General features: G+C 38.4%; 1 protein-coding gene across 2 annotated transcripts; it reads right to left on the bottom strand.

Annotated features, from left to right (window-relative positions):
• Window positions 1-3951: 3951 nt before the first annotated feature.
• On the bottom strand, window positions 3952-19895 carry LOC129749529 (kinesin-related protein 4-like). 2 transcript variants are annotated; one of them, XM_055744507.1, is made up of 5 exons: window positions 19759-19895; window positions 18846-19699; window positions 18136-18789; window positions 4323-4528; window positions 3952-4263 (listed from the first exon to the last, which is right to left on the bottom strand). In XM_055744507.1, the coding sequence occupies exons 1-5, from the start codon at window positions 19787-19789 to the stop codon at window positions 4053-4055; spliced, it is 1956 nt and encodes a 651-aa protein (XP_055600482.1). In that variant the 5' UTR covers window positions 19790-19895; the 3' UTR covers window positions 3952-4052. The 2 variants fall into 2 exon arrangements, with proteins under 2 accessions (XP_055600482.1, XP_055600481.1); XM_055744506.1 differs by having other exon boundaries at window positions 18846-19702; window positions 19759-19875.
• Window positions 19896-21043: the final 1148 nt, after the last annotated feature.

Genomic DNA, 21043 nt, shown 5'->3' with positions numbered 1-21043 from the left:
GATCGCACGCTTGAGTTCGATTACGCAACCGCCCTGATTGTGCTGATATCAGGTTGGTGATCAGCACCATCTCGGTCTTGTGGTGAACCAGACTGTGGCGAGTAGCTGGACTTCTCCGGTTGATGGGCCCAATGCCAGAAGAACCACGTCGTCGGCGAATCCCACAAGTCTCGCTCCCGTGGGGAGACGCAGTCTCAGCAGTTCGTCGTAAACGATGTATCACACGTGAAAAATCGTCCTGTAACACGGGAGAACAACAGCTGTTTCGTTTTTTATTGGGGCTTATTCTGCGACGCAAGTGACGTGACTCACGAAAATTCATATCTTTTTGCTGGCTTAAATAGCCTCTCTAGTCTCGAAATTTTCGTTCGGATGAGCTGATATTGGTCTTCAGAACTCATCGATACACAGATTTCTTTGCTGAAGCATTTTATGGAGTCAGGACGAAGAAGTGAAATTTCGTGAGTCACGTCACTCGCGTCGCAGAATAAGCCCCATTGTTTATCCTGCCTCATCTTGTGCACACTAAGATTGCATTTATCTCGCTAGGGATGGGTTTCCGTATCACAGGATAACTGCCCAATTCAAACGAAGTTCGAATGAAAACTCACCCGAATCTCGGGACACTTCATCTCTCCTGAGATCCGAGACTAACTTTGTACGAGAGCGCAGGAACTTAATGTGTCCCGTGATTTCAGGACTTTGTGTTCTCCTGAATCACGGGGACACTTTAAGAGACCCAATTTTTGTCAATTAATGTTCTTTCTCTTGTGCACTTTTGCATCTCTTTTTCACTTGTGCATAAAATTTCAAACCGCCAAAGTTTCAACTCGTTATTTTTTGCGGTCACCGTTCGTTCATTGCAATCGTGTGAGGAAACAACGTTTTTTCTGTCCTTTTGTACCGTGTGGTTGGGAACGGCAACAATGTCCTCTTTAAGCCTAAGGTTATTTCAATCAGTTGTGAAAGTGTGAAATGAGCTGAAGATCGCCGAACGACAAAAACGGAAAAATGATTATCGTCCCTCCGTCGCTTGGTCTAGGCAAGTGCTTTCCAGGCCGGCAAGATATTTCCGGTACGTTTGGTTGGCAGTTCGCTCTTGAGTTCGTGGCAGGCGCTCTTGAGTTCGTGCAAATGTCCATCATCCCGCAGCGGCATCTTCAACGGATCAACAATGCCCGCAACCAGCCGCCTGGTCCAAAGGCAGGAAAAATCGTGTGCAGTGTTTTTAAAATATTATTGTGTTGTGTGTCAAAGTACTTAACAAAAATACGAAATAAATTAGTTTATGTTTGAAGAAAAATCTATGTTTTAATTCAAAAAGGAAGTAATGAGAATTTAATTGTATTTAGAGAAAAAAAGAAACCCCTTCAGATCTCCTGAAAATCTCAAGAGAAGCCTGTCATGAGCTCACAGGAGACTTACAAAACATCCTGCAATTCACAGGAGAAAAGCATTTCGATGCAACAGGTTAATTTGACAGGATGTGTTCCTGAGCTGTTTTTCTGTTTCGAGATTTGTCCTGTAATTTCAGCTGTTGAAAATACAGGACGAAATCGTCCCGATCACAGGAGAAAAGATTAAGTGTGTGCGTCATGTCGCGCGTATTTTTCGATTGTGCACTGGATTCATTTTGGAAGTGACAACGAAGATGCGGGTTCGAAAGTGCCGTTCAATTCAAACATCAGAAGTGTGCATTTTTTTTAAATAATTCATAACTGACTGAAAAAATAACAATGTATCTTTTCCCAAGCAAAATACCGGACGAACCAAAAATAAACATCAGGACCAAGCTGTAATTAATGATTCATAAAATACTAATAAATGTGCTTTTGAATAAAAACGTTTTTTTCCAAAACAAGTCATTATTTTTCATGTATATATCGAAAAGAAACCGTCTCAAGTCTACAGGAAATTCATGCCAAATACAGGAAACCCCTGTTTCGAAACTATAGGTGAGTTTGCCAGTTGTTTGCTGTTCTGAAAAACTTCACGGGGGCTTCGTGTGATTGGACAAACGGCAACACAATTTCCTGAAGACATTTCTCCTTGTAAACTTTTGTCTGCTTTCAATAGCCAAAATATACAATTGGCAAATAAACGATTTGGCTTGCCAAATGATCAAATCCCGGGTAAACTAATCCGCGAAAACCAATTTGAACCTACCTGGAGCATTCCCCTTACGGTTAGCAATGTAAAATTTTCAACCCGCGATTTGTAGATTTTGGGAGATTGAAAGCCTGGGCGGCCATCCCTTCTGACCATGTTGGGTTTTCAACGTGGTTGTGTACAATTATTTCTCGTCTCTCGTGTCGAGTGCTAAGAACATAGAGTTTGGCAACGAGTTGCATACACAATGTTATGCAAATTCGGGCAAATCGCTTAGAAATCCATTAATAAACCTACAAGAAACACATCTCAACAAATAACCGAATGTGGATAACCATGTCAATAACTGAAAGTTCTAGTAGGTCGTGGGCACTGTGCATTTGCAAGCAAAAAAAAAAAAAAACACTGTCGAAAAAAAGCGCTTATAAAAACTGTTTTCAGAGTCGACAAGTGTACTTTTCTACACTAGCTCACAGATGAAACTGAAAAGCAATGTAGATTTTTGAATTTTGTATCATCAATTGTGGTCAGTGAAAGTTTTATTATAAAATTTTTAAAACATATTCAAATCCTCTGTGTCCTTTCCACTTTTTTTCAGGACACCCTTTCCTGCAGTCCAGAATAGATCGACTGCTTTGTGGCGTAACACCCTTTTTGAACAATGGGAAGAAAGAAGGAGCGTCCTCTTCGCTGCTGGTTGTTGTTCCATTCATTGTACCAACGTCAGGACGAACACCATCAGCCAGGGGACAAACGAGCGTGAGTATAAATGTTGAAATTTATTTTAATTTTGTTACAATTTTTCATCACATTAAATCTGCCCCACTCCCTCTCAGCCATTAATTTGGCTTCCTCCTTAGCGAATGATATGATTTCGGGCCCTTCCTGGTGGTTATTGTTTTTTTTCTGTTTCCCAGAAGAGACTTTATTAGATTTGGTGCCCATCCCATCGGTCGGTTTGGGAAAATCGCTTTTGATGAAAACTTAATAAATTTCTCACACCACAATCACGACCGTTTATTAAGCAGCATTGATGGCTTTGAATAATATCTTCTTGTTTAGTATCCTGAAAAGAAATCCTTATTTTTTTATGTTAATATTTTTTGTCAATTTTCAAGAATTGCTTGAAAATTCTCAAATTTATACTTGAGAAACAATGTCTAAGAATTTTCTTTGGAAAACCTAACGCATATGTGGAAGAAATGCACAGATTAAGATTCAGAGTAATAAAAAAGAATAAATCTAACAAGTTTTTGAGATTTTAGTTGTATCTTTTATGAGAAGCGTTGAACCTTTTTTTTGTAGTTACAAGTTTTACAATAAATATTTGATATTTACATTAAAAATGTTCGAAAATTCAAAATGACGTGGATCTTGACACTGTCAGGCTTACAGTCAAATTGAATGATATTTCCAGATAAATTACACATTTGTGTGTCATCAAATCTACACACATTGAATAACAAGATAAGTCAGTACACGCGGTTTTTTTCTATCTCGGTTGATGCAGCAGAACCTGACGAAGGCAAAGTGAAAAAAAAACTTTATGACAGCAAGGGATTTCCTTCGGAAGTGAATTGGAAAAGTTTGGCTTGAAATTTTCGGCTTTCGGATTTGCCGTTGACAGTTTAACTGAACGTTATTGGATCGCTGGGGAGAGTTTGGATGTTTCGGAAATTGTTATTGTTTCATTCGTTTCGACTTTCGACGAATGTATAATTGGGTGGGGAAACCGGTGACGTCTTATCAAAAATCTCATTTCATTAGCGTCAAAAGGAAACTTGAAGTTTTGTATGAGATTTCATGTTTTTCAGATATGATTGGAAGAAAACCAAGATAAAGTGCACTTAAATAAGTGGATTGATTCAATAAGTATATGAATACAAATAAATAAATTTAAACAACAGTTACTATCACTTGTAATTGAGCATCTGAGATAAGCTCTAAAATTTGCCTGGTTTTGCGATTCCACCAATCATGTGTTCGTCGTAAATAATCCGATTGGTAATCCGCTCTACTGTTCCGCCATTTTTGGGCTGCTGCTGCAGGTTGTCCTCTTCCGGGAAAATTTGACACAGCTGGTTTATAATTTGTCCTTTCACCTGTTCGTTTGTTTCCTCCGAATTAATGAGAGCCAGGTCCGGATTACTTGAACTTTGTAGAAAAAATATTATCAATACTAGAATTCTAAAAACAATGAATCTTGAACTTACATAATGCTCCTCATGGCTCGATTTTCCTTCTTCAGCTGGCCCAACATATCCAGCATCTTGCGGCGGGCTATTTTGCAGTTTCGATTGTTTTGCTCGATGTCACTGATAATTTTCTCTTCCTTGCAGCATCGTCGCTGCTTGGTGGCCAAACTTTTGAATAACGCCTCGAAACCGTCCATCTGCCTTGTTGGATGAGTGCTTTCGTCCTATAAAAGAGCAAACAAAAACAATATCGAACAAATTCTCGATGCAAAAATTGACGAAAATAAAGGTTCGTTGAAACAAAAGTTTGATTCCTTTCGTAAGAAGTCGGGATCAAAATTCGGAATACGAAGTCAACATTAAAACAATTTCAAAAGTAGAGCTTAAAACTCGAAGTCAGAAATCGAGGTCAAAAGAAGTTAGAAGTTGATGCAAGCAGCCAAAGTCAAAAACTGAGATCAGAATTCGAAGTTGGAAATGATGATAAATATTAAGGTTTTCAGGTCGAGGTCAAATATTGAGGTGAAAAGTCGTGATCAGATGTTGATGTCAGAACACAAATCAGAATTAAAGGTTAGCAGTGAAGGTCAAAAGTCTAGGTTAAAAATCGATATCAGAAGTCGACGTCAAATTTCGATGGGTGAAGTCAAAGTCCAAAATTGAGGTCAGCAGTCGAGTTGAGAAGTCGAAGTTGAAAGTCAAGATCGAAAGTCGAGGTCAGAAGTCGAGGCCAAAAAAATTGAGATTCGAAAAACCTTTGTCAGAACTAGGAGTCAAATAAAATTTGAGTTCTAAAAATAAGATCAGAAGTTGAGATCCGAGGTTGATGTCAAAATTTGAAGGTAGATAATCGTGGCTAGAATTTTAAATTTAGGAAGGAGGGAGGTCAAAAGTTAATGACAGTGATCAAAGTGAAATTCGAAGTCGATGTCAGAATTAGAAGACAAATATTGAGGTCAAAAGTTGATATCATAAGCAAAAAACTTGAGTCGTTGGCAAAAATCAAGGACAAAAATTGAAGGTCGAGGTCGAGGTCAGAAGCAAGGTTCAATCTTTAATTTCACAGAATTTTGAGCAAATTTTCTTCACAGAATCTGTGTCACAGTACGCAGAATTTTAAAAATATTCACAGATTTCACAAAATTTTAGATTTGTGTACGTATTTTTAAAATTCTAATCTTTAAGTCAACATTACTTTTGGATTTTTTACTTTGTTTTGGAAAGTCTTGATAAGATTGCTATTGTTTGTTTATTTTTCTCAAGACACAATTTCTCACGACTTTTTAGTGAAATTAATGCTTTTTTCATCACAGAAAACCGTCGCAGATATTTTTGGTAAAATCACAGAAAGTCAGTTTTACTTTCATAAAAACACAGAATTTTTTTCGGCAACCTTGGTCAGAAGTCGAAATTCAAAAATCGAGGTTTTAATTCAAGATCGAAAGGCGAGGTCAAAATATAGGGCCCTATTACATAAGACGAGTCACGAGTCATTTTATTCGAGTGAGCCATTTTGGTATTACAGTAATCAAGTCCAGTCGAATTTCAGTCGAGTAGCTTGACTGAGTCGACTGTTTGAAGGTTCGTGACTCAGATATTTCACTCGACTACCATAATACGACAGTTCTCTCGACTCGACAGTGACTGGAGTCGAGTCGAGTTACTCGACTCGTCTTATGTAATAAGGCCCATAATGTTATAAGTCAAGACCAGTTGTCGTAACTGTGTGTATGGATTGAACCGACACTTGGTAACCCCACACGAGCGTGCACGCGAGTCAGCCAGTCAGTCAACATGTGCCAGCGAGTGAGTGAGCTAAGCACGACAGCGCGCAGTTGTCCTGGCCAGACACGGTCAAGTAATCCGGTGGTTCCACTACGGAAGGCAAAACCGGTCTGCACATTTGGCGACCGTGGCAGGTATTTGCAATCAAATTGTGTTTCGTTAGAAAGTTTGGAAAAAAATCGAGCCGAATAAAAACAAACATCGTCAATGTTACACACGCTTAGAAAGTTCTACCAAAAGTTGAAAAAAATTAAGTAGTTCTGATGTAATAAAATTATGATTAAAGTCCAAAAGTGAATCAAACTTAATTTCAAAAGTGGTGAAATGTTGTTCAGAAAGGAAAATATAAAGAAAAATAAATGAAAAACAGGTAAATTCTTTAAAATGAAATCACCAGCTAGCGAGTTCGGAAGACTGTTTGGTGATATAATAATATTCAAGCGAGTTGAGAGGACAGCTTGATTGAAATTAAAAAAAAAAAACACCAATAAGCGAGTTGAGAGGACAGCTTGGTGATCAAGCGGGTTGAGAGGACAGCTTGATAGAAATTGAATAACACCAACAAGCGAGTTGAGAGGACAGCTTGATAGAAATTGAATAACACCAATAAGCGAGTTGAGAGGACAGCTTGGTGATCAAGCGGGTTGAGAAGACAGCTTGATAGAAATTGAATAACACCAATAAGCGAGTTGAGAGGACAGCTTGGTGATCAAGCGGGTTGAGAGGACAGCTTGATAGAAATTGGAAAAAAAACTTCAATAAGCGAGTTGAGAGGACAGCTTGGTGATCAAGCGGGTTGAGAGGACAGCTTGATAGAAATTGAATAACACCAACAAGCGAGTTGAGAGGACAGCTTGATAGAAATTGAATAACACCAATAAGCGAGTTGAAAGGACAGCTTAATACACACAAAACTTTCGAGGCTCCACTTAGCAAAAATGAGCTGTTACTTTCCGTTAGCAAAAATTTTTTTTTACTGTTCAGTTAGCACTTGTCGTGTTCGTCAAACTCGTTGATCGAGTATCGGTTCCATATTCGTTCCTATAAAACACGACTTGGAGACGAATGGAATGATAAATAAAAATCAGTTGGATTTGAACTGTGTAGTAATTCACATCGTTGTTTATTAAACTTATTTAAACCGGAATTCCTCAAACACATTAGTGGCGACGAGGATATACAGAACCCGTGTGCGTTTTTAGTAGTTGAAGAACATTGAGCAATAGTTAGAAGTCGTAAATCGCTGCTGTGGACTTCTGTGAAATTTGCTTGTGAGTTGAAATTTTTTTTATATCGTTGTTTGATTGAACTGAATAGTGAAGTATCAAGTGGAAATAATTTAAGCAATTCGCATTTTTGCAGTGGTAGCACGTAAGCTGTAAGGCATAAGGCTGTTTTGGCGCTGTTACAAGCATTATTTGTGCGACAGAAGAAAAGCCATTGTTTCGCGCTTGTTGGATTTTATTTGTATCCATTGTTTCAATTCGCCATTTCAAACAGCAACAACTTGGTTTAACTAAGCTGTAAACCGAGAGAGACTCTCGTGAGCGTTGGATTCGAAGGTGAGTGTAAGAAGTTTGTTATTTAATCAAGTGTTCATTGAGTTCCTCTTTCGATTGCTGTAAATCACTTTGGTGTGTGCAACGGAGAGCTGCAACAAAATAAAACTACCAGTGCGACATTACTTACCAGTATTGGTGTTATGCTGATTCACTAATAATCATCATCATTATTTGTTTACTTTCGCCAGATTGATTATTTACGAAGATAGAAGTGAAGTAAATTGAGAAGATGTCCACTTTTATTGGTTCAGTCGAGCCCTACGTTCCGGGAACGTCCTTCTCTGATTATGCGGAACGACTACAGTACGTTTTCGATTACAACAATGTACCTGTTGGGAATCGGAAGTCGCTGTTTATTACAGTTGGTGGAGCTTCGGTTTTTGCGGAAATAAAAAAATTGTATCCTGGTGTCGATATCAATACTCTTGAGTATGATGATATTATTAACCGACTGAGAAACCGTTTCGACAAGACCAGAGGATTAATGCAAAAACGAGATGCTTTCTACAGGAGGAACCAAGGTAAGGACGAACCGGCCGAAGATTTCATATTAGATGTGAAACTTTTAGCGGAAAGTTGTTTGTTCGGCTCGATCAAAAGCAGCCTGATTAGGGATAGAGTTGTGTTCGGTGCAGCTGATAGAAAGGTCTTCGAAAAACTTTTTGAAATGGAAGACCCTACCTTAGAAGAGGTTGAGCGTATTCTGATTGCCAGGGAACATTCCATCAAAAATGCAATGCGCGTAGAGCAACAATCGGATCTGCGTGTGAACGTCATTGATCGGTTGGGTGCTAGAAATAATTCACGTCGAAGTGGAGAACCGTTTAATGGCAGGAGGGAAAGATTTCCAAATCGTAACCGTTATGATCAGGATCGCTTTTCTTTTCGAAACCGTAGCCGTAGTCGCTCCCGTGGAGAGCGCATAAATAGAGGAGGAGTATTATGCAGTTACTGTAACATGAGAGGACATACGCGGCGCAACTGTTACGAACGTCAACGGTCCCATCAGTCGATTCGATTCGTAGATGCTCAATCCGAAGATGTTACTGGGAACTCGAATTTCAAGCGAAATGTTAAGGATTCGAGCAACTCGGATGAAGACCTTGAGTGTATGAGCATAACAGAAGGAATTAAGGTAAATGGTCCGGTTTTTGTGTCACCAAAAATAAATGGAATTGGTTTTCGGATGGAAGTAGATACTGGGTCTGCAGTATCGGTAATTAGTAAGAGTGTGTTCGAGGAAAATTTTGGAAATTTAAAATTAAACTCATGCAATCGAAATTTGTCAGTTGTTGATGGGAATAAATTATCAATTTTAGGAAGCATTCAAGTAAAAGTTTCCTTAAATAGTTTGATGAGAAACGTATTTCTAATTGTTCTTAATGTTTCGAAAATGGTTGTTCCATTGATTGGAAGAGATTGGCTGGATATTTTTTATGACGATTGGAGAACACAGTTTACGTGTAAAGAAATCGTTAACAATTTTGAAGAAACGGATGAGAATGATATCATTATAACGGAATTGAAACAAAAATATGAGTGTGTATTCAATAATGATTGTTCAATTCCCATAAAAGGTTTTAAAGGTGATCTAATATTAAAAGATGAACGACCTATTTTTAAAAAAGCGTATACTGTTCCTCTGAGATTAAAAGAGAAGGTAATGGACCATTTAGATTCATTGGAAAAAAGTGGAATTATTACTCCAATAAAAGCTAGTGAATGGGCATCACCAGTCATGGCTGTAATGAAGAAAGATAACGACATTCGTCTTGTTATAGATTGCAAGGTATCGGTAAATAAGGTAATTGTTCCGAACACTTATCCGATTCCATTAGCTCAGGACATATTTGCTACTCTATCTAATTCTAAAGTGTTTTGTTCCCTAGATTTAGCTGGAGCCTACACTCAGCTTGAATTGACAAATCGTTCAAAAAAGATAATGACGATAAACACTATCAAAGGTCTCTACACTTATAATCGTCTTCCTCAAGGAAGCGCTTCTTCCACTGCTATTTTCCAATCTGTAATGGAAAGAGTTCTTCAAGGGCTGGAAGGAGTGTCCGCTTATTTAGACGATGTGCTCATTTCGGGCAAAAATAAAGAAGAATGCAAAACACGGTTATGTTTAGTTTTAGATAGATTAAAAGCAGCAAATATAAAAGTTAAACTTAAAAAGTGTAAATTTTTCGTGAACGAACTTGTATTCCTGGGGCACATAATAAGTTCAGAAGGTTTGAAACCTTGCCCAGATAAAATTAATACTATTGCTAAAGCTAAACCTCCACATAATACGAGTGAACTTAAAGCTTTTCTTGGATTGATAAATTTCTACGGAAAATTTATTCCCAATCTTTCCTCAAAGTTACATTGCTTCTATAATCTGTTAAAAAAAGATGTGAAATTCGTCTGGGATGAGAATTGTAAATCTCAATTTGAAAAATGTAAGAGATATTTGTTAAACCCACAAGTTCTCGAATATTTTGATGCAAAAAAACCATTAATACTGGTCACTGATGCTTGTAGCTATGGACTTGGAGGAGTGCTAGCTCATGAAATAAATGGTCAAGAAAAACCTATTTGCTTTACATCATTCAGCTTGAGTGATTCTCAAAAGAAATATCCCATCTTACACCTTGAAGCGCTCGCAGTGGTGAGTTGTATAAAAAAGTTCCATCGCTACCTGTACGGTAAGCATTTCGTTATATATACTGATCACAAACCACTGTTAGGTGTATTTGGAAAAGAAGGGAAAAATCCGATTATAGTCACCCGATTGCAGAGATATTTGTTAGAGCTTTCTATTTACGATTTTGAGATTCGTTATAGACCTTCAAATAGAATGGGAAACGCAGATTTCTGCTCCCGATTTCCACTTCCTGATGGCGTTCCAAAGCAGCTTGATAAGGATTTTATAAATAGTTTAAATTTTTCTAACGAATTTCCTATTGATTTTAATATCATGGCTTCCGAAACGACTAAAGATCCTTTCTTAACACAGATAATAAATTATCTTCAAAATGGTTGGCCGGATCGAGTTGAAAGGAAGTTCAAGGATGTTAAAGCCCAAGCTCATGACTTTGAATTATTATCTGGTTGCCTCATTTTTCGAAATAGAGTAGTTGTACCAAAAGTATTGCAGTTCAAAACTTTACAGATGCTGCATGCCAATCACGCTGGAATAGTTAAAATCAAGCAATTGGCCCGTAGAACAGTATTTTGGTTTGGTATTAATGCTGACATAGAACAGCATGTGAAGAACTGCAACGTTTGTAATCGAACTTTAATTGTTAAAAAGAAACAAGTGTCATCTTCATGGAATCCTACTACTCGACCTTTTAGTCGTATACATGCAGATTTTTTTTATTTTAATGAAAAAGTGTTCTTACTTATTGTGGACAGCTATTCGAAATGGGTAGAACTAGATTATATGAGGTACGGCACTGATGCAAAGAAAGTTATAAAAAAGTTTATAAACCTTTTTGCTCGTTTTGGGTTACCAGACGTTTTGGTAACGGATGGTGGTCCTCCATTTAATTCGTCCGAATTTGCAACATTCATGTCGAGGCAAGGAATAGTGGTTTTGAAAAGCCCTCCATACCATCCTGAGAGTAATGGACAGGCGGAAAGAACAGTTCGTACAGTGAAGGAAGTGTTCAAGAAATTTCTGCTAGATTCTAATACAAAGAGTCTTGATCTGGATGAACGAATCAATTATTTTTTGATAAATTACCGCAACAGTTGTTTAACGAAGAGTGGAACTTTTCCCTCTGAGCATTTGTTTAAATACAAGCCGAAGATGCTATTAGATTTGATAAACCCAAAAAGTCACTACAAATATAACTTAGCTCCTCAGAAGAAAGCAACCATTATTGAATCAAAACCTGTTATCAGACAAAATGATGATACATTTAAAACCTTAAAACAAGGTGATCTTTTATGGTATCGAAACCACCGAAAAGATACTGAAAGATGGTTGGAGGCAGTTTTTGTAAAGCGATGTTCTTTGAATGTTTTTCAAATCTGTGTTAATGGACATGTTTTATCTGCACACCGAGACCAACTAAGATTACGATCCAGTATAACACATCAAAGGAATTCTTTGACCAAGGTCGTTAATTTAAAAAGGCGGTGTGAAGATGATGACGAACCAGATTTTCTAGGGTTCCCAGAAGAAACCAATACCACCACTCCGATTTTAGGGGTAAATCAATCGAAACCTATTCCTTTCGTTGTAGGCATTAGAAGGTCCGAGCGCATAAAACGGAGACGGCAACTAACTGATTGCGCAAACACATCAAGAGCGGGACGGACATCGATAGCTAGCATCCATTGTGGCAGTGAATATAAATATGGTTTTAATTGAATTAGAAGTTCCATAAAATGAAGTGTTAGATGTAAGGAAAAATCATTTTAGAAATACATTGGTGGATTGATTTTTTAACCTAAAGGGTGGAGAACTGTCGTGTTCGTCAAACTCGTTGATCGAGTATCGGTTCCATATTCGTTCCTATAAAACACGACTTGGAGACGAATGGAATGATAAATAAAAATCAGTTGGATTTGAACTGTGTAGTAATTCACATCGTTGTTTATTAAACTTATTTAAACCGGAATTCCTCAAACACATTAGCACTTTCCCAAATTGTCATGACTTTTGCTCAATTTGAGTAAAAAAAACCCTTTGCTACTAAATTGAGCAATTATATTAGCATGGACTCGAACTAATAGTCTGTGCTTGAACCGCGTTTGTTTGACAGTTCTTTTTTCGGGTGTTATTCGTTCGGCCGTACAAAAATAAAAAATTAATTATATACACTTAACCCAAATTCACTCTTAAAATACACATGATTTTTCACTGAAAAACAAAGATCCAATGATTTTCTTCCATTCAAGTGCGACATATACATTTCACTTGCCAGTCACTTAAATTTCAAGTGAATTCATCCACATTCACTTCAGTCGTCACTTGAATTTGAAATGAGAAAAAATATTCACTTCCCCATCACTTGAATTTCAAGTGAATGTCGAGTTGTAATTAGGTTTATTTTCAGAGTTCAAAATGGCAAATTTTAAAGAGCAGCGTTTTAAGCTTATGCTGGATCTGGGTTTTCCCAATTCTTTACTAGGCGATTTTAGCGGTAGTTTGTGTTAAACGTGATGTATGAAAAAGTTATTTAAAGGTGTTATCATATTTCAGCTTGTGGGTTGAACTGAACAGATTTTCTGGTTTGCAGCAGGGAAGATTTAGAAGTCGCACTATCCGCAGTAACCGATCTGCCTTGGGATTACGATGGAATTTTCCAATCAGTTAATTTATGGTGAAAGCGAATTGTAAGTATTTGAAATCGAAGTGGTGTTCTATAAATGTTCTTTTATTTAAAAACACGAGAGATAATTAACTTACTTAGAAATTCAGATAAATTTCACTCAAACGTCATAGTGTAATTCACTTGACTGGTCACTTAAAATTCAAATAAAATTACGTATGGCGAGAATTTACTACAGATGTCACTTATCTTTTAAGTGCAAATTAATTTGCGTGTAGAAGCTAATCATTATACACGGAAAAAAATAAAAAGGTAAAATTTACCGAGATAGCAAGATGAACCCTCTTGAAAGCCAAAAAGGTAACTTCTACCTGCCTTATAATTACCCGGCTTTGAAAAAAAATCATCAAATTCTAAGATGGCTTTTTTTTTGGAAATTGAATTTTAGTTTTTGAAATGTATTTTTCTCAGTGTAGGATTTAAAAAAAATCAATTTTTTGTCCTAAATTTCAATGACTTTTAAAAATCTCTTTCATGAACCACGTTTTTGTAGGAATTGTAATTTTCGAGCTAATAATGTTTTCAAAATGTTTGCATGAAAAGTTTGGTCCTTTTCAAATGTTAGTCGGAAAACTGAGTATACCAAGTTGCTTTACTAGGTAAGATCTTTATGCCCAAAAAGTTTCATTGAATTCTTAAAGAGTCATACCAACTTCTTGTCGATTTGGCTTGAAATCCTTCAAATATAAAAAAAATTGTTCGGTTTCAGGCTAAGAAAATGTAAATAATTTCATTTCTGTTTTTCTACATTCGGCGAGATAAAACCCCATGAATTGTTATTCCAAACAGTCAATCGGTCGTGGCTGTTTCGTGAGCCAGTGTGATTTAGTTATCTGTTCCCGGGGCGTTCATCTGAGGATGTTTTAAAATACCTTCCCGGATACTTCCGGCACTGACTATCTTCCGGTAAGAATGATGATACCTGGCTGTGGTAAAGCGGTCAACAAAAGACAACCCCACTTCAGACGAGAAGCGTGGGGAGGCGACGACCAAGGAGGTGAGAGGGTTACTGTTCTTGCTGTCGAATTATCCGGAAGTAAGAGGATAAGTAAGTTTGTGAATAAGATTGAGTTTGAAACAAAACATTTTATATTTTAGGTAACAGTACGGAGCATAATAAAAAGCTTATCTGGATGCAGCAGGGGCAGGTGATCTTCCAAAAGCGGTAAGCTGATAGAAGGCACCGGAGTTGGTGAGAGTGGCGGTGGTGTGGATTATGAAAGAAGTTGCGACAACGTTAAAGATGGATTTTTTTCAGGAATTTTCATCCTATAGGATGATTCATCTCATCTTAAAGATGGAAACAGTGCTTTGTACATAGAGGATAAGAAAACAGAGAAATCCGACTGGGACGGATCCGGACTCTAATTCCAACTTTCCGCTGACAATTGTGCAATCCATTGAAGGTTTCGCCCTCATCATCGACTCTCAGCGAATTCGTGTCCAACGCCATTTTCCGGGAATCATGTCATATGTGTTATGTATTAGGTAGGTTTTTTTCATTTTATGTTTTTTTCAGGGAGTATAAAACCGGAACCCGTTTCCCGCATTCTGCTTAGAATTTTTATGCAATAATGTAATTTTCTGTGTTTAATCAAATTCGTGCTTCGTTTATTAAGTTCTGTTACTACAAATATTGTTTAAAAACAAACATGTTTTAAGAAAAGTTTTTCAATGCCATCTGAAAGGTGAAATCTGATACACATACAAATTTAAGCTCCAAAATCTGATTTTTCGGTACCAGATGTTTGACAAACATTAACAGCACATCTGAATCGAATTTAAATTTACCTAATCTAAACTATTTATCCGAAAACATACATATACATAACAAATGATATTTTTATTCTGACTAAGATTATTAATAAGATACTTATATTTTATTTGTGTTTCAATTAACAGGTACGCCACTGCGGTGCTGTTTCCGAATGATATCATTACGCTGCTGGAAAAATTAGGGCTCGTTGCTTCATTCACTTCTAGATCTGTTTGTTGAAGGCGAGAATTTAGAAACATGTTGGGTTGAAGATGGGCATTCTACAAGTATGTTTTTCATTTTATTCAAGCTTTGTTTAATAGTTCAACAGAAATTTATTTCTGCTTCAAATCATATTTTTAATTTTCAACTATTTTTCTCTTATAAAATTTCAGCCAAGCTGATTGGTGGCCCCAGATGAAAGTGGTCTTATGGCTTTTGTCAAATGCCCTCAGGTATAATTTTGGCTTGGAAACTCCGGATCCATAATGTTGGCACGCGGGATTCCGGGCTCCGTATGGCATATTCCATTCGAACGCAACACTACCGGTAACGAAATTTACGGCGTAAAGTGTTAGTGAAAAAAATCTACCTTATACTACAGCTTTCGCATGCAGCTGTTTTTATTGAATAAATTAACAGCAATCAAATAATTACGATCTTTCTATTTTAAAATAAATATCTGAAAAAACCAACGAAAACTTTAAAATTCAAAATTAACTAAAATTTTAGTAATTTTTGGGGGTTAATAAATTTTTGCTTTAATTTTAGCAAAAATAATTTTATATGCTGAAAATTTAGTAAAAATTTAGTCCGGACACCTTTCGACTATTTTGCTAGAATTTTAGTTAAAAAAATTTGCTAATTTCATTGCTAACTTTTTAGCTGGTCAAATTTGAGCAAAATTTTGCTAATTTCAGGCCTCGAAAATTTTGTGTGTAGAAATTGAATAACACTAATAGCGAGTTGAGAGGACAGCTTGGTGGTCAAGCGGGTTGAGAGATAGCTTGATAGAAATTACAGAAAAAACAGCAATATGCGGGTTGAGAGGACAGCTTGATAGAAATTGAAAAAACACCAATAAGCGATTTGAGAGGACAGCACGACAGCGCGCAGTTGTCCTGGCCAGACACGGTCAAGTAATCCGGTGGTTCCACTACGGAAGGCAAAACCGGTATGCACAGTAACAAACAATTGATGTTCTAAATTTGAGGTTAGATTCAGATGGCAGAAGTTGAGGTCAAAAGTGAACGTCAAATGTTGATGTCACAAGCCAAAGCCAAAGTCTAGCTCAAGAGTCGAGTTCAAAAGTTAAAGGTCCAGATAAGAAGTCGAAATCAATGGAAACGGTCAGAATTTGGGTTCACTTTTAGAATTCGGGGTTGAAATTGAAGTCAGATGTCGAGATTAAAGTCGAGGTCGATAGTCAAAATCATAAAAAGAGCTCAGAAGTCGGGTTTAAAATCAAAATAAGAATTCTAAAAGTCGAGAGAGAATATCGAGGTCAAAAGTCTAGATCGAAAGACAAGGTTCAAAATCAAGAACAGAAGCTGAACTTGAATATCGAATTTACAAGTTTACATTAGAAGTCGAAGTCAAAAATAAGAGGTTAGTAGTTGAGGTGAAAACACGAATTCGACAAACAACGCCACAAGTCGAGGTCAAGCTCGAGGTCAACAATCGAATTGGGAACAAGATAAAAGTCAGAAGTGGAACTGAAAATCCAGGTCAAAAGTCTAGATCTAGGAAGGAAAAAATCGAATTTAAAAATTTAGATCAGGAGCGGGATTATGGAACTCGAAACAATCGAGTTTCGTTCGATTCGACCGACTTTGGCATTACCGACCTTAAACGAGCTCGATTCGAATGAAACGTTTCGAGATGATCTACTACCCGGTTTACTCGAAATCTAGTACGTTAAAATTTAGAACTCGAACGAGATACGTGAAACGATTCTAATTCGATTCGAGTTGAAACTCGAAACGAGTATAGGCAGAAACACAATACAGCGTCGGTCGTCGCGTCACGTCAGCGGTCAACGCTGTCGATAAGTACTAAAACGCGGACGCGACGCACCCGACGATTTTTGCATCACAATTCAGCGTCAAGAGACATCTTAGACATCTCTTGACGCTGAATTGTGATGCAAAAATCGTCGGGTGCGTCGCGTCCGCGTTTTAGTACTTATCGACAGCGTTGACCGCTGACGTGACGCGACGACCGACGCTGTATTGTGTTTCTGCCTTATCTCGAAACGAACAGGATTCATAATTTCACCCCAGGTTTCGAAATCAGGAGACGAGGTTGAAAGTCAACGTCAATCTTCGATGTTAGAATTCATATAGGTCGAGGTTAGAGGCCGAGCCTAAAAGTCGAGATAAAAAGTAGGCATCAGAAGTCGAAGTCAGGATTGAATGATATCAGGAAACAGCGGCGCGTGAGGTGACGATAGTCGAGTCACCCGAGTCACTCGATTCCAGAAGTTGCTTCAGGTGAGGAACGTCGCTTTGGAAGAACTTTGGGAATTAACCTTAACTTACACCAACTATCGGAATAAGGTGACTACCCAAGCAACATTTCAGGTTTTATAATCGGCTACAAGACCAACATTAAGTTTCATAAGAGGCCTGGAAAATTTTATAAAACAATCAGTGTTACTTGGGTAGAGTCCCGTGAGATGAATCGACTAGCATCACCTCATGCGTGGCGCAGAATAATGACCAATGTAGACGAAGTTGAACTGTAAATTTGAGGAAGTTAAGGTAAAAATTCGAGGTCACAATTCGAGGTTGAAAGCCATGGTCAGAAGTCGAAGTCAAATGACAAGCTCATAAAAAAGGCCAGATTTCAAGGTCAAATGTTCGGTAGACGAGGTCAAAATCAAGTCTCAAATACACGGGTAAAAAATTCGAGGTCAGAGGCTTACATCAGAGTTTAAGTTAGCATAAGAAGTCAAACATCATGGTAAGAGGTCGAGGTCACAGCTCTACGCCAAGACGTGAAGTGAGTTGAGGTCATAGATCAAGCTCAGAGTTTGAAGTCAAAAGTTGAGATCAAAAGTTGAAGTCACAAAACAAGGTCGAAGACGAGGTTAAAAGACGAATTAGAAATTAAAAATATGCAGGTCGAAATAAAAGGTCAGAATTTGAAATAAAAATTTGAGATAAAAAGTCGAGGTCAGCAGAAGTCAAGGTCAGAAGTCGAGGTCAAAATTTGAAGTAAGATGTCGAGGTCATACGTTAATATCAGAAATTGACGTCAAGAATCGAGTTAAGAATTCAACATTAGGAGTCCAGGTCGGAAGACGGGATCAAAAACCCAGGTAAAAAGATCAAAGGTTGAGCCAAAAGTCGTGGTAAAAAATTGAAATCAGAAGTCAAAATTAAATGGAAATTCACCTCTTCAACCTGCTTCGTTTGCGTTTTCGAAATCTGTTCACAGCGTGCCTTCAGCGTGGCTTTGCTCGATTCCAAATTGTCGATCAGTTTGCTTTTGATTTCCATCAAAATGTTGTCCTGCGATTGGGCGTTCTTAAGCATTCCATTTTCGTAGCGCAGCTTCTTCAGCTCAGCGTGCAGACTTTCCAGCACAATACGGTTCTCGTTCTGAAATTGTTCAAGTTGTTCCTTTTGATCCGATTTTTTCGAGACTTTCGGGTCTTTTTTCTCTAGCTGAGCCTTCAGATCGGTGTTTTCGTTGGTCAGATTCGTTAGCTTTTTTCGCAAGTTGTTAATCTTTGCCGTCGCCTTCAGTAGGCGCCCCTCAGCATCACTGTGATCGGCTTTAAGCTTTTCGAAAGCCGTTTCTTTGTCCGCCTGTTTCTCGGTTTGCTCGAACAACCGTTGCTCTCGTTCTTCCAGCAGAATTTCTAGCTCCGCCATTCGCTTGCTGGCATCATCCAATCGACGAATGTATCCTTCATTTTTCTCGATGTTCAGAATCAGATCTTTGCTCTTTTGGGCTAGTTCTAGGCGCAGATCGGCTACGGTTTGTTCCAGTGGCGAATCCTCCGGAATATTTGCGAAGCGTAGATCAACGATGCATCCATTAAGCTGTTGAAGAAACGATGAAATTGGTTAAGAGTATTTTAAAAAAGAACGGAACCTACTTCCGCAATTTGGTTATCTCGCTCTTCAATGTCGACAGTTTTCTTAAGCATTTCTTTCTGCAACTTAGCGAGCTGATCTTCCCGATTTTTCAGCTTCTCTTGATAATCTTTACACAAACGTTCCATCTCTCTCAACTTTTCGTTCAACTCCTCTAGTGCAATGCTAGCCTGTAATGCGCTATCTCCTGCACCTTCTCCCTCGAGTCTCATAACGCCGGGCGCCGCCGAGTAGTGATCGATCTGATCCGTTTCGACACAGATCTTCGCCACCTCTTTGCTCAAGCTGGTCCTCGGTGGTTTCGTTGCATTCGGTGATCGTTGTTGCGGCGTCGCTTTGCCTGTTTCGTTGAGTGCTTCTTTCGAGGCGCTGTATCTTCTGTACTGTTCGGTGACATTCGACCGGAACTGCTGGTGATGGATCTGCTCTAGATCAAGGACTTTTTTCGCGGACTGCCGATCCTCTTCTTCGGGGGAGATATTTTTTTGTTTGAAACCATTTGGTTCCGAGTCCCTTGTACTGATCAGCTTACCATGAGCCGTCGAAGGTCGTGATTTCTTAAGATAGCTGGGAATCGCGCCCAATCGGTGTACGCTAGGTGGTGACCGGATCGGTGGGTTGATTTCAGGTTTTGCAGTGGAAGTTGACAAACGCATTGCCGACGCACTTTCTATCGCCCTTTTGGGTGGGGTTGAAGATTTGACAGGAAGCTTTGAGGCGTTTAGTATTTGAGTTTTTTGGCGAGTCCTGGGCATTAACGTTAATTTCGATTGCGGACGGTTTAGGTTTAGTTTCGAAGAGGGTCGTTTTAAGCCACTGTCAATCTTGGCGTTAATGGTGTTTTTCGATTTCGGTTCTGCTTAAGGTATTAAGAAGTAGTTACATATTCTTTTTGAAAACAAGAGAAATCATTACCATTTGAGAGTGGCTTCATGGAAGTTTCCATGTCAGTATGGTTTTTAGAATTTTAGAAACTCAACTAGTGGCTTAAAACGAAATTCAAACTTCATGTAAAATTTAGACACCTTGACACAACTGTAGAAGAATACTAGATTACTGAGATCAATATCATTCCAACAGATTCAGAATTTGTGTGGGTTTGAATGCGCCTGATAGGTATGCAAATATTATTCCAACCTTTAAAAGTTTGGATTTCTTTTGAATTGAACTATCGATTCAAGACGACTGAAATCCTGCAAATCATCTTTGTTGTGAGTCAAAACGGGTTTGCTCCCTAAATAATTGATGGCATTCTAATAAACTGCAATAAAACTTCTTTCAATTAAACCATCGTTTACAAGCCATCAATCTTCGGCGTGAATGTGCCGAAAGCCCTATTTCTTCCGGTTTTCCGCCGCTCACTTCTAACTGCCGCAATGGGACCGGATATCAGTGTCGTTATCCGCCGATTGCGCCGTCCTCGTCACAAATGATATCTACCGAGAGGGTGGCGAAAATCAACAACTTTAAAATTGGTTTACGCTCAATTGAAATCCTGGGCCACATCGTCGCGCCGTCGTCGTGCACACTAAGATTGCATTTATTCCGCTCGGGACCATGATTTTCCGAACCACAGGGCAACTGCTCAATTTTCACGAAATTCGCACGAAAACGCACCCGAATTTCGTGACACTTCATTTTTCCTGAAATTGAGGATGACATTTCTACGAGTACACAGGAACTCGAACTAACTCTGTGAATTCAGGACAGATGTGCTCCTGAATCCCAGTAGACACATTTCTTGTCAAATTTTCTTTCTCTTGCTCTCCTGTATTAAAAAAACAACCGGATTTCTTTCTCTTTCTTACTAGTACTTAGAAGTAAAACCCGCGAAAGAGTTCAGTCCGTTGTTTCTGTTGCTGTTACCGTTCGTTGCTGTTTTCTAAATTCGAATAGTTAGATTTTGCATAAACAATGTTATCCGCGATTAAAGACAAACCCAACGGGAGCCACGTAAAAGGCATCTCCGGTTCGATCGGCCGTGTCGTATGCATCATCCGGATGAGATTCGGTAAGCTGCAGTTGTCTAATCTGGTGACCCATACAAAATTAACGAAACTTTGCCCCGCAGATAATTTCGTTGCCTAAAGCGATCGTTTCACCGGCTTCTTCACCACCCGGCCCTAGGGTTTCAACAGAATGTCTCAGTAGCACCGAGACAAACGTACAGCGCTTGTTTAGCCGATTTTCAAAACCTTTG

Source organism: Uranotaenia lowii, chromosome 2 (genome assembly GCF_029784155.1).
Source record: "Uranotaenia lowii strain MFRU-FL chromosome 2, ASM2978415v1, whole genome shotgun sequence".
In the NCBI taxonomy this organism is placed as follows: Eukaryota; Metazoa; Arthropoda; class Insecta; order Diptera; family Culicidae; genus Uranotaenia; species Uranotaenia lowii.
Note: the sequence above shows the minus strand (reverse complement) of the source record. Positions and strands in the feature narration are given on the sequence as shown.